The sequence below is a fragment of the Telmatherina bonti genome, assembly GCF_933228915.1.
Source record: "Telmatherina bonti genome assembly, chromosome: 13".
In the NCBI taxonomy this organism is placed as follows: Eukaryota; Metazoa; Chordata; class Actinopteri; order Atheriniformes; family Telmatherinidae; genus Telmatherina; species Telmatherina bonti.
Window position 1 is genome coordinate 39,522,792 of NC_136611.1, and position 17,660 is coordinate 39,540,451.

The window sequence follows — 17,660 nt, forward strand, 5'->3', positions numbered from 1 at the left end:
CACACCCTGAAACACACATAGAACACACCTTGAAACACACGTAGAACACACCAAGAAACACAACTAGAACACACCCTGAAACACACATAGAACACACCCTGAAACACACGTAGAACACACCCTGAAACACACGTAGAACACACCAAGAAACACAACTAGAACACACCCTGAAACACACATAGAACACACCCTGAAACACACGTAGAACACACCCTGAAACACACGTAGAACACACCCAGAAACACATGTAGAACACACCCTGAAATACACGTAGAACACACCCAGAAACACACGTAGAACACAACCTGAAAAACACATAGAACACACCCTGAAACACACGTAGAACACACCCAGAAACACACGTAGAACACACCCAGAAACACATGTAGAACACACCCTGAAACACACGTAGAACACACCCTGAAACACACGTAGAACACACCCTGAAACACACGTAGAACACACATAGAAACACACATAGAACACACCCAGAAACACATGTAGAACACACCCTGAAACACACGTAGAACACACCTAGAAACACACATAACACACCCAGAAATACACGTAGAACACACACTGAAACACACCCAGAAACACACATAGAACACACCCTGACACACACATAGAACACACCCTGAAACACACATAGAACACACCCAGAAACACATGTAGAACACACCCAGAAACACACGTAGAACACACCCAGAAACACACGTAGAACACACACTGAAACACACCCAGAAACACACATAGAACACACCCAGAAACACACGTAGAACACACCCAGAAACACACATAGAACACACCCTGAAACACACATAGAACACACCCAGAAAAACATGTAGAACACACCCTGAAACACACAAAGAACACACCCAGAAACACACATAGAACACACCCAGAAACACACATAGAACACACCCTGAAACACACATAGAACACACCCTGAAACACACGTAGAACACACCCTGAAACACACGTAGAACACACCCAGAAACACACGTAGAACACACCCTGAAACACATGTAGAACACACCCAGAAACACACGTAGAACACACCCTGAAACACACGTAGAACACACCCTGAAACACATGTAGAACACACCCAGAAACACACGTAGAACACACCCAGAAACACACGTAGAACACACCCTGAAACACATGTAGAGCACACCCAGAAACACATGTAGAACACACCCAGAAACACACGTAGAATACACCCTGAAACACACGTAGAACACACCCTGAAACACACGTAGAACACACCCAGAAACACACATAGAACACACCCTGAAACACACGTAGAACACACCTAGAAACACACATAGAACACACCCAGAAACACACATAGAACACACCCTGAAACACACGTAGAACACACCCTGAAACACACATAGAATACACCTTGAAACACACGTAGAACACACCCTGAAACACACGTAGAACACACCCAGAAACACACGTAGAACACACCCTGAAACACACGTAGAACACACCTAGAAACACACATAGAACACACTCTGAAACACACATAGAACACACCCTGAAACACATGTAGAGCACACCCAGAAACACACGTAGAACACACCCAGAAACACACGTAGAACACACCCAGAAACACACGTAGAACACACCCAGAAACACACATAGAACACACCCTGAAACACACATAGAACACACCCAGAAACACATGTAGAACACACCCTGAAACACACAAAGAACACACACAGAAACACACATAGAACACACCCAGAAACACACGTAGAACACACCCTGAAACACATGTAGAACACACCCAGAAACACACGTAGAACACACCCTGAAACACATGTAGAACACACCCAGAAACACACGTAGAACACACCCTGAAACACACGTAGAACACACCAAGAAACACAACTAGAACACACCCTGAAACACACGTAGAACACACCCTGAAACGAACGTAGAACACACCCAGAAACACACATAGAACACACCCTGAAACACATGTAGAACACACCCTGAAACACACGTAGAACACACCCTGAAACACACGTAGAACACACCTAGAAACACACATAGAACACACCCAGAAACACACATAGAACACACCCAGAAAAACACATAGAACACACCCTGAAACACATGTAGAACACACCCAGAAACACACGTAGAACACACCTAGAAACACACATAGAACACACCCTGAAACACACATAGAACACACCCTGAAACACATGTAGAACACACCCTGAAACACACGTAGAACACACCCTGAAACACACGTAGAACACACCTAGAAACACACATAGAACACACCCAGAAACACACATAGAACACACCCAGAAACACACATAGAACACACCCAGAAACACATGTAGAACACACCCTGAAACACACGTAGAACACACCTAGAAACACACATAGAACACACCCAAAAACACACGTAGAACACACCCAGAAACACACATAGAACACACCCTGACACACACATAGAACACACCTTGAAACACACATAGAACACACCCTGAAACACACGTAGAACACACCCTGAAACACACCTAGAAACACACATAGAACACACCCAGAAACACACATAGAACACACCAAGAAACAGAACTAGAACACACCCAGAAACAGACGTAGAACACACCCTGAAACACATGTAGAACACACCCTGAAACACACGTAGAACACACCCTGAAACACACATAGAACACACCCAGAAACACACGTAGAACACACCCAGAAACACACGTAGAACACACCCAGAAACACACATAGAACACACCCTGAAACACACATAGAACACACCCAGAAACACATGTAGAACACACCCTGAAACTCACAAAGAACACACACAGAAACACACATAGAACACACCCAGAAACACACATAGAACACACCCTGAAACACATGTAGAACACACCCAGAAACACACATATAACACACCCTGAAACACACGTAGAACACACCCTGAAACACATGTAGAACACACCCTGAAACACATGTAGAACACACCCAGAAACACACGTAGAACACACCCTGAAACACACGTAGAACACACCCTGAAACACATGTAGAACACACCCAGAAACACACGTAGAACACACCCTGAAACACACGTAGAACACACCCTGAAACACACGTAGAACACACCCAGAAACACACGTAGAACACACCCTGAAACACACGTAGAACACACCCTGAAACACACGTAGAATACACCCTGAAACACACGTAGAACACACCCAGAAACACACATAGAACACACCCTGAAACACATGTAGAACACACCTAGAAACACACATAGAACACACCCAGAAACACACATAGAACACACCCTGAAACACACGTAGAACACACCCTGAAACACACGTAGAATACACCCTGAAACACACGTAGAACACACCCTGAAACACACGTAGAACACACCCAGAAACACACGTAGAACACACCCTGAAACACACGTATAACACACCTAGAAACACACATAGAACACACCCAGAAACACACATAGAACACACCCTGAAACACACGTAGAACACACCCTGAAACACACGTAGAACACACCCAGAAACACACGTAGAACACACCCTGAAACACATGTAGAACACACCCAGAAACACACGTAGAACACACCCTGAAACACATGTAGAACACACCCAGAAACACACGTAGAACACACCCTGAAACACATGTAGAACACACCCAGAAACACACGTAGAACACACCCTGAAACACACGTAGAACACACCAAGAAACACAACTAGAACACACCCTGAAACACACGTAGAACACAGCCTGAAACACACGTAGAACACACCCAGAAACACACATAGAACACACCAAGTAACAGGACTAGAACACACCCAGAAACACATGTAGAACACACCCTGAAACACACATAGAACACACCCTGAAACACATGTAGAGCACACCCAGAAACACACGTAGAACACACCCAGAAACACACGTAGAACACACCCAGAAACACATGTAGAACACACCCAGAAACACACATAGAACACACATAGAAACACACATAGAACACACCCAGAAACACATGTAGAACACACCCAGAAACACATGTAGAACACACCCAGAAACACACGTAGAACACACCCTGAAACACACGTAGAACACACCCAGAAACACACATAGAACACACCCAGAAAAACACATAGAACACACCCTGAAACACATGTAGAACACACCCAGAAACACACGTAGAACACACCTAGAAACACACATAGAACACACCCTGAAACACACATAGAACACACCCTGAAACACATGTAGAACACACCCTGAAACACACGTAGAACACACCCTGAAACACACGTAGAACACACCTAGAAACACACGTAGAACACACCCAGAAACACACATAGAACACACCCAGAAACACACATAGAACACACCCAGAAACACATGTAGAACACACCCTGAAACACACGTAGAACACACCTAGAAACACACATAGAACACACCCAAAAACACACGTAGAACACACCCAGAAACACACATAGAACACACCCTGACACACACATAGAACACACCTTGAAACACACATAGAACACACCCTGAAACACACGTAGAACACACCCTGAAACACACCTAGAAACACACATAGAACACACCCAGAAACACACATAGAACACACCAAGAAACAGAACTAGAACACACCCAGAAACAGACGTAGAACACACCCTGAAACACATGTAGAACACACCCTGAAACACACGTAGAACACACCCTGAAACACACATAGAACACACCCAGAAACACACGTAGAACACACCCAGAAACACACGTAGAACACACCCAGAAACACACATAGAACACACCCTGAAACACACATAGAACACACCCAGAAACACATGTAGAACACACCCTGAAACACACAAAGAACACACACAGAAACACACATAGAACACACCCAGAAACACACGTAGAACACACCCTGAAACACATGTAGAACACACCCAGAAACACACGTAGAACACACCCTGAAACACATGTAGAACACACCCAGAAACACACGTAGAACACACCCTGAAACACACGTAGAACACACCAAGAAACACAACTAGAACACACCCTGAAACACACGTAGAACACACCCTGAAACGAACGTAGAACACACCCAGAAACACACATAGAACACACCAAGTAACAGAACTAGAACACACCCTGAAACACACATAGAACACACCCTGAAACACATGTAGAACACACCCAGAAACACACGTAGAACACACCCAGAAACACACGTAGAACACACCCAGAAACACATGTAGAACACACCCAGAAACACACATAGAACACACATAGAAACACACATAGAACACACCCAGAAACACATGTAGAACACACCCAGAAACACATGTAGAACACACCCAGAAACACACGTAGAACACACCCTGAAACACACGTAGAACACACCCAGAAACACACATAGAACACACCCAGAAAAACACATAGAACACACCCAGAAACACATGTAGAACACACCCAGAAACACACGTAGAACACACCTAGAAACACACATAGAACACACCCTGAAACACACATAGAACACACCCTGAAACACACGTAGAACACACCCTGAAACACACGTAGAACACACCCTGAAACACACGTAGAACACACCTAGAAACACACATAGAACACACCCAGAAACACACACAGAACACACCCTGAAACACACATAGAACACACCCAGAAACACATGTAGAACACACCCTGAAACACACGTAGAACACACCTAGAAACACACATAGAACACACCCAAAAACACACGTAGAACACACCCAGAAACACACATAGAACACACCCTGACACACACATAGAACACACCTTGAAACACACATAGAACACACCCTGAAACACACGTAGAACACACCCTGAAACACACCTAGAAACACACATAGAACACACCCAGAAACACACATAGAACACACCAAGAAACAGAACTAGAACACACCCAGAAACAGACGTAGAACACACCCTGAAACACATGTAGAACACACCCTGAAACACACGTAGAACACACCCTGAAACACACATAGAACACACCCAGAAACACACGTAGGACACACCCAGAAACACACGTAGAACACACCCAGAAACACACATAGAACACACCCTGAAACACACATAGAACACACCCAGAAACACATGTAGAACACACCCTGAAACACACAAAGAACACACACAGAAACACACATAGAACACACCCAGAAACACACATAGAACACACCCAGAAACACATGTAGAACACACCCACAAACACACATATAACACACCCTGAAACACACGTAGAACACACCCTGAAACACATGTAGAACACACCCTGAAACACATGTAGAACACACCCAGAAACACACGTAGAACACACCCTGAAACACACGTAGAATACACCCTGAAACACACGTAGAACACACCCAGAAACACACATAGAACACACCCTGAAACACACGTAGAACACACCTAGAAACACACATAGAACACACCCAGAAACACACATAGAACACACCCTGAAACACACGTAGAACACACCCTGAAACACACGTAGAATACACCCTGAAACACACGTAGAACACACCCTGAAACACACGTAGAACACACCCAGAAACACACGTAGAACACACCCTGAAACACACGTAGAACACACCTAGAAACACACATAGAACACACCCAGAAACACACATAGAACACACCCTGAAACACACGTAGAACACACCCTGAAACACACGTAGAACACACCCAGAAACACACGTAGAACACACCCTGAAACACACGTAGAACACACCCTGAAACACATGTAGAACACACCCAGAAACACACGTAGAACACACCCTGAAACACATGTAGAACACACCCAGAAACACACGTAGAACACACCCTGAAACACACGTAGAACACACCAAGAAACACGACTAGAACACACCCTGAAACACACGTAGAACACACCCTGAAACACACGTAGAACACACCCAGAAACACACGTAGAACACACCCTGAAACACATGTAGAACACACCCAGAAACACACGTAGAACACACCCTGAAACACACGTAGAACACACCCAGAAACACACGTAGAACACAACCTGAAAAACACATAGAACACACCCTGAAACACACGTAGAACACACCCAGAAACACACGTAGAACACACCCAGAAACACACGTAGAACACACCCAGAAACACATGTAGAACACAACCTGAAACACACGTAGAACACACCCTGAAACACACGTAGAACACACCCTGAAACACACGTAGAACACACCCTGAAACACACGTAGAACACACATAGAAACACACATAGAACACACCCAGAAACACATGTAGAACACACCCTGAAACACACGTAGAACACACCCTGAAACACACATAGAACACACCCTGAAACACACGTAGAACACATACTGAAACACACCCAGAAACACACATTGAACACACCCTGACACACACATAGAACACACCCTGAAACACACATAGAACACACCCTGAAACACACGTAGCACACACCTAGAAACACACATAGAACACACCCAGAAACACACATAGAACACACCCAGAAACACATGTAGAACACACCCAGAAAAACACGTAGAACACACCCAGAAACACACGTAGAACACACACTGAAACACACCCAGAAACACACATAGAACACACCCTGAAAAACACATAGAACACACCCTGAAACACACGTAGAACAAACATAGAAACACACATAGAACACACCCAGAAACACATGTAGAACACACCCTGAAACACACGTAGAACACACCTAGAAACACACATAGAACACACCCAGAAACACACGTAGAACACACACTGAAACACACCCAGAAACATACATAGAACACACCCTGACACACACATAGAACACACCCTGAAACACACATAGAACACACCCTGAAACACACGTAGAACACACCCTGAAACACACATAGAACACACCCTGAAACACACGTAGAACACACCCTGAAACACACGTAGAACACACCCTGAAACACACGTAGAACACACCTAGAAACACACATAGAACACACCCAGAAAGACACATAGAACACACCCTGAAACACACGTAGAACACACCCTGAAACACACGTAGAACACACCTAGAAACACACGTAGAACACACCCAGAAACACACGTAGAACACACCCTGAAACACACACAGAACACACCCAGAAACACACATAGAACACACCCAGAAACACATGTAGAACACACCCTGAAACACACGTAGAACACACCTAGAAACACACATAGAACACACCCAAAAACACACGTAGAACACACCCAGAAACACACATAGAACACACCCTGACACACACATAGAACACACCTTGAAACACACATAGAACACACCCTGAAACACACGTAGAACACACCCTGAAACACACCTAGAAACACACATAGAACACACCCAGAAACACACATAGAACACACCAAGAAACAGAACTAGAACACACCCAGAAACAGACGTAGAACACACCCTGAAACACATGTAGAACACACCCTGAAACACACGTAGAACACACCCTGAAACACACATAGAACACACCCAGAAACACACGTAGGACACACCCAGAAACACACGTAGAACACACCCAGAAACACACATAGAACACACCCTGAAACACACATAGAACACACCCAGAAACACATGTAGAACACACCCTGAAACACACAAAGAACACACACAGAAACACACATAGAACACACCCAGAAACACACATAGAACACACCCAGAAACACATGTAGAACACACCCACAAACACACATATAACACACCCTGAAACACACGTAGAACACACCCTGAAACACATGTAGAACACACCCTGAAACACATGTAGAACACACCCAGAAACACACGTAGAACACACCCTGAAACACACGTAGAATACACCCTGAAACACACGTAGAACACACCCAGAAACACACATAGAACACACCCTGAAACACACGTAGAACACACCTAGAAACACACATAGAACACACCCAGAAACACACATAGAACACACCCTGAAACACACGTAGAACACACCCTGAAACACACGTAGAATACACCCTGAAACACACGTAGAACACACCCTGAAACACACGTAGAACACACCCAGAAACACACGTAGAACACACCCTGAAACACACGTAGAACACACCTAGAAACACACATAGAACACACCCAGAAACACACATAGAACACACCCTGAAACACACGTAGAACACACCCTGAAACACACGTAGAACACACCCAGAAACACACGTAGAACACACCCTGAAACACACGTAGAACACACCCTGAAACACATGTAGAACACACCCAGAAACACACGTAGAACACACCCTGAAACACATGTAGAACACACCCAGAAACACACGTAGAACACACCCTGAAACACACGTAGAACACACCAAGAAACACAACTAGAACACACCCTGAAACACACGTAGAACACACCCTGAAACACACGTAGAACACACCCAGAAACACACGTAGAACACACCCTGAAACACATGTAGAACACACCCAGAAACACACGTAGAACACACCCAGAAACACACGTAGAACACACCCTGAAACACATGTAGAACACACCCTGAAACACACGTAGAACACACCCTGAAACACAACTAGAACACACCCTGAAACACACGTAGAACACACCCTGAAACACACGTAGAACACACCCAGAAACACACGTAGAACACACCCTGAAACACACGTAGAACACACCCAGAAACACACGTAGAACACACCCAGAAACACACGTAGAACACACCCAGAAACACACGTAGAACACACCAAGAAACACAACTAGAACACACCCTGAAACACACGTAGAACACACCCTGAAACACACGTAGAACACACCCAGAAACACACGTAGAACACACCCTGAAACACATGTAGAACACACCCTGAAACACACGTAGAACACACCCAGAAACACACGTAGAACACAACCTGAAAAACACATAGAACACACCCTGAAACACACGTAGAACACACCCAGAAACACACGTAGAACACAACTTGAAACACACGTAGAACACACCCTGAAACACACGTAGAACACACCCTGAAACACACGTAGAACACACCCTGAAACACACGTAGAACACACATAGAAACACACATAGAACACACCCAGAAACACATGTAGAACACACCCTGAAACACACGTAGAACACACCCTGAAACACACATAGAACACACCCTGAAACACACGTAGAACACATACTGAAACACACCCAGAAACACACATTGAACACACCCTGACACACACATAGAACACACCCTGAAACACACATAGAACACACCCTGAAACACACGTAGCACACACCTAGAAACACACATAGAACACACCCAGAAACACACATAGAACACACCCAGAAACACATGTAGAACACACCCAGAAACACACGTAGAACACACCCAGAAACACACGTAGAACACACACTGAAACACACCCAGAAACACACATAGAACACACCCTGAAAAACACATAGAACACACCCTGAAACACACGTAGAACAAACATAGAAACACACATAGAACACACCCAGAAACACATGTAGAACACACCCTGAAACACACGTAGAACACACCTAGAAACACACATAGAACACACCCAGAAACACACGTAGAACACACACTGAAACACACCCAGAAACATACATAGAACACACCCTGACACACACATAGAACACACCCTGAAACACACATAGAACACACCCTGAAACACACGTAGAACACACCCTGAAACACACATAGAACACACCCTGAAACACACATAGAACACACCCTGAAACACACGTAGAACACACCTAGAAACACACATAGAACACACCCAGAAAGACACATAGAACACACCCTGAAACACACGTAGAACACACCCTGAAACACACGTAGAACACACCTAGAAACACACGTAGAACACACCCAGAAACACACGTAGAACACACCCTGAAACACATGTAGAACACACCCAGAAACACATGTAGAACACACCCAGAAACACATGTGAACACACCCAGAAACACACGTAGAACACACCCTGAAACACACGTAGAACACACCCAGAAACACACATAGAACACACCCTGAAACACACGTAGAACACACCCTGAAACACACGTAGAACACACCCTGAAACACACGTAGAACACACCTAGAAACACACATAGAACACACCCAGAAAGACACATAGAACACACCCTGAAACACACGTAGAACACACCCTGAAACACACGTAGAACACACCCTGAAACACACGTAGAACACACCCAGAAACACACGTAGAACACACCCTGAAACACATGTAGAACACACCCAGAAACACATGTAGAACACACCCAGAAACACATGTGAACACACCCAGAAACACACGTAGAACACACCCTGAAACACACGTAGAACACACCCAGAAACACACATAGAACACACCCAGAAACACACGTAGAACACACCCTGAAACACACGTAGAACACACCCAGAAACACACATAGAACACACCCAGAAACACACGTAGAACACACCCAGAAACACACGTAGAACACACCCAGAAACACACGTAGAACACACACTGAAACACACCCAGAAACACACATAGAACACACCCTGACACACACATAGAACACACCCTGAAACACACATAGAACACAACCTGAAACACACGTAGAACACACATAGAAACACACCCAGAAACACACATAGAACACACCCTGACACACACATAGAACACACCCAGAAACACACATAGAACACACCCAGAAACACACGTAGAACACACCCAGAAACACACGTAGAACACACCCAGAAACACACGTAGAACACACCCAGAAACACACGTAGAACACACACTGAAACACACCCAGAAACACACGTAGAACACACACTGAAACACACCCAGAAACACACGTAGAACACACCCTGACACACACATAGAACACACCCAGAAACACACATAGAACACACCCTGAAACTCACGTAGAACACACCCTGAAACACACATAGAACACACCCAGAAACACACGTAGAACACACCCAGAAACACACGTAGAACACACCCAGAAACACACGTAGAACACACACTGAAACACACCCAGAAACACACATAGAACACACCCTGACACACACAAAGGAACACACCCTGAAACACACATAGAACACACCCAGAAACACACGTAGAACACACCCTGAAACACACATAGAACACACCTAGAAACACACATAGAACACACCCTGAAACACACGTAGAACACACCCTGAAACACACATAGAACACACCCAGAAACACACGTAGAACACACCCAGAAACACACATAGAACACACCTAGAAACACACATAGAACACACCCTGAAACACACGTAGAACACACCCTGAAACACACATAGAACACACCCTGAAACACATGTAGAACACACCCTGAAACACACGTAGAACACACCCTGAAACACACGTAGAACACACCCTGAAACACACGTAGAACACACCCTGAAACACACGTAGAACACACCCAGAAACACACATAGAACACACCCTGAAACACATGTAGAACACACCCTGAAACACATGTAGAACACACCCTGAAACACACGTAGAACACACCCTGAAACACACGTAGAACACACCCTGAAACACACGTAGAACACACCCAGAAACACACATAGAACACACCCAGAAACACACATAGAACACACCCTGAAACACACATAGAACACACCCAGAAACACACGTAGAACAAACCCTGAAACACACGTAAAACACACCCAGAAACACACATAGAACACACCCTGAAACACACATAGAACACACCCAGAAACACACGTAGAACACACCCTGAAACACACGTAGAGCACACCCAGAAACACACGTAGAACACACCCTGAAACACACATAGAACACACCCAGAAACACACGTAGAACACACGTAGAACACACCCAGAAACACACATAGAACACACCTAGAAACACACATAGAACACACCCTGAAACACACGTAGAACACACCCTGAAACACACATAGAACACACCCAGAAACACACATAGAACACACCCAGAAACACACGTAGAACACACCCAGAAACACATGTAGAACACACCCTGAAACACACGTAGAACACACCCTGAAACACACGTAGAACACACCCAGTAACACATGTAGAACACACCCTGAAACACACGTAGAACACACCCTGAAACACACGTAGAACACACCCTGAAACACACGTAGAACACACCCAGAAACACATGTAGAACACACCCTGAAACACACGTAGAACACACCCAGAAACACATGTAGAACACACCCTGAAACACATGTAGAACACACCCTGAAACACACGTAGAACACACCCTGAAACACACGTAGAACACACCCAGAAACACATAGAACACACCCTGAAACACATGTAGAACACACCCTGAAACACACGTAGAACACACCCTGAAACACACGTAGAACACACCCTGAAACACACGTAGAACACACCCAGAAACACATAGAACACACCCTGAAACACACGTAGAACACACCCTGAAACACACGTAGAACACACCAAGAAACACACGTAGAACACCCTGAAACACACATAGAACACACCCAGAAACACACATAGAACACACCCTGAAACACACGTAGAACACACCCAGAAACACACGTAGAACACACCAAGAAACACACGTAGAACACACATAGAAACACACGTAGAACACACCCAGAAACACACGTAGAACACACCCTGAAACACATGTAGAACACACCCTGAAACACATGTAGAACACACCCTGAAACACACGTAGAACACACCCAGAAACACACGTAGAACACACCCAGAAACACACGTAGAACACACCCTGAAACACATGTAGAACACACCCTGAAACACACGTAGAACACACCCAGAAACACACGTAGAACACACCCAGAAACACACGTAGAACACACCCTGAAACACACGTAGAACACACCTAGAAACACACATAGAACACACCCAGAAACACACGTAGAACACACCCAGAAACACACATAGAACACACCAAGAAACACACATAGAACACACCAAGAAACACACATAGAACACACCAAGAAACACACATAGAACACACCCAGAAACACACGTAGAACACACCCTGAAACACACGTATAACACACCCAGAAACACACGTAGAACACACCCTGAAACACACGTAGAACACACCCAGAAACACACGTAGAACACACCCAGAAACACACGTAGAACACACCCAGAAACACACGTAGAACACACCCTGAAACACATGTAGAACACACCCTGAAACACACGTAGAACACACCCAGAAACACACGTAGAACACACCCAGAAACACACGTAGAACACACCCTGAAACACACGTAGAACACACCTAGAAACACACATAGAACACACCCAGAAACACACGTAGAACACACCCAGAAACACACATAGAACACACCAAGAAACACACATAGAACACACCCAGAAACACACATAGAACACACCAAGAAACACACATAGAACACACCAAGAAACACACATAGAACACACCAAGAAACACACATAGAACACACCCAGAAACACACGTAGAACACACCCTGAAACACACGTATAACACACCCAGAAACACACGTAGAACACACCCTGAAACACACGTAGAACACACCCAGAAACACACGTAGAACACACCCAGAAACACACGTAGAACACACCCAGAAACACACGTAGAACACACCCTGAAACACATGTAGAACACACCCTGAAACACACGTAGAACACACCCAGAAACACACGTAGAACACACCCAGAAACACACGTAGAACACACCCTGAAACACACGTAGAACACACCTAGAAACACACATAGAACACACCCAGAAACACACGTAGAACACACCCAAAAACACACATAGAACACACCAAGAAACACACATAGAACACACCAAGAAACACACATAGAACACACCAAGAAACACACATAGAACACACCCAGAAACACACGTAGAACACACCCTGAAACACACGTATAACACACCCAGAAACACACGTAGAACACACCCTGAAACACACGTAGAACACACCCAGAAACACACGTAGAACACACCCTGAAACACACGTAGAACACACCCTGAAACACACGTATAACACACCCAGAAACACACGTAGAACACACCCAGAAACACACGTAGAACACACCCAGAAACACACGTGTAACACACCCAGAAACACACGTAGAACACACCCTGAAACACACGTAGAACACACCCAGAAACACACGTAGAACACACCCAGAAACACACGTAGAACACACCCTGAAACACACGTATAACACACCCAGAAACACACGTAGAACACACCCTGAAACACACGTATAACACACCCAGAAACACACGTAGAACACACCAAGAAACACACATAGAACACACCCAGAAACACACGTAGAACACACCCTGAAACACACGTATAACACACCCAGAAACACACGTAGAACACACCAAGAAACACACATAGAACACACCCAGAAACACACGTAGAACACACCCTGAAACACACGTATAACACACCCAGAAACACACGTAGAACACACCAAGAAACACACATAGAACACACCCAGAAACACACGTAGAACACACCCTGAAACACACGTATAACACACCCAGAAACACACGTATAACACACCATGAAACACATGTAGAACACACCCAGAAACACACGTAGAACACACCCAGAAACACACGTAGAACACACCCAGAAACACACGTATAACACACCCAGAAACACACGTAGAACACACCCTGAAACACACGTAGAACACACCCAGAAACACACGTAGAACACACCCAGAAACACACGTAGAACACACCCTGAAACACACGTATAACACACCCAGAAACACACGTAGAACACACCCTGAAACACACGTAGAACACACCCAGAAACACACGTAGAACACACCCAGAAACACACGTAGAACACACCCAGAAACACACGTAGAACACACCCAGAAACACACGTAGAACACACCCAGAAACACATGTAGAACACACCCTGAAACACATGTAGAACACACCCTGAAACACACGTAGAACACACCCTGAAACACACGTAGAACACACCCAGAAACACATAGAACACACCCTGAAACACATGTAGAACACACCCTGAAACACACGTAGAACACACCCTGAAACACACGTAGAACACACCCTGAAACACACGTAGAACACACCCAGAAACACATAGAACACACCCTGAAACACACGTAGAACACACCCTGAAACACACGTAGAACACACCAAGAAACACACGTAGAACACCCTGAAACACACATAGAACACACCCAGAAACACACGTAGAACACACCCTGAAACACACGTATAACACACCCAGAAACACACGTAGAACACACCAAGAAACACACATAGAACACACCCAGAAACACACGTAGAACACACCCTGAAACACACGTATAACACACCCAGAAACACACGTAGAACACACCCTGAAACACACGTAGAACACACCCAGAAACACACGTAGAACACACCCTGAAACACACGTAGAACACACCCTGAAACACACGTATAACACACCCAGAAACACACGTAGAACACACCCAGAAACACACGTAGAACACACCCAGAAACACACGTATAACACACCCAGAAACACACGTAGAACACACCCTGAAACACACGTAGAACACACCCAGAAACACACGTAGAACACACCCAGAAACACACGTAGAACACACCCTGAAACACACGTATAACACACCCAGAAACACACGTAGAACACACCCTGAAACACACGTAGAACACACCCAGAAACACACGTAGAACACACCCAGAAACACACGTAGAACACACCCAGAAACACACGTAGAACACACCCAGAAACACACATAGAACACACCCACTTTTCCAGCCCTTTCATTCACTTTTAATGTGTGTGAATTATTGATTGACATCACACACACACACACACACGGGCAGTAACATACATCTCAGAAACACACACACACTATCCCAGATGTAGATGTCTTAAGATGAGGATATAAAATATTAACACACACACAGAAGGAAAGTGGAGGCTTTGCAGGAAAATGACAAAGTGGCAGTCGTGACATCACAACATCCAACCAATCAGAATAGCGGATTGTTTCCTTCTGGTTTCTTCCTTGGGTTGTGTGCGATCGTTCATGTTGTTTGTTGTTTGGCCAATGTTTTCCTAAACCCTTGTTGTATCTCTGAGACCAGACCCTGACCCGACAACAGAACTCCCCCTCATCAATCAAATGGATCAGAGCAATCAATAAGCCGGGTGTTTCAGACCTGCGGCAGGTTCTGTCCGATGCAGATGCCACAGAGACAGTGGATAGTGTGCATGGCTGTGGATCAAGTTGGTTCCTCCTGCAGAGCTGAAGCCCAGCCAGCAGGACGGAGTCAGATAACAGATCTGTAGGCACAAAACCAGGTCCAGAAATATCCGGTCCACATAATCAGAAACGGATCCAATCCAGATCTGGACGTCACAAGACCAGAACCGAGATAATGAAGGTCCACAGCTCTACAGTCCAGACGGGGTTCAGTGCAAACTCAGACTTCTCAGAAAGTAGGTCCAAGAACCAGGTATTCAGTTCCACTGGG

The 17,660-nt window shown here is 45.1% G+C and overlaps 1 protein-coding gene across 1 annotated transcript in view; it reads right to left on the bottom strand.

Annotated features, from left to right (window-relative positions):
- Nucleotides 1-17,399, bottom strand: part of LOC306764584 (regulator of G-protein signaling 3-like) — a gene marked incomplete at both ends in the record, with an annotated part of 157,519 nt that extends 140,120 nt beyond the window's left edge. Inside the window, one exon of the mRNA XM_079251758.1 lies at nt 17,346-17,399. Within this exon, the coding sequence (XP_079107884.1) occupies nt 17,346-17,399 (54 nt within the window). The remainder of the gene's footprint in view (nt 1-17,345) is intronic.
- Nucleotides 17,400-17,660: the final 261 nt, after the last annotated feature.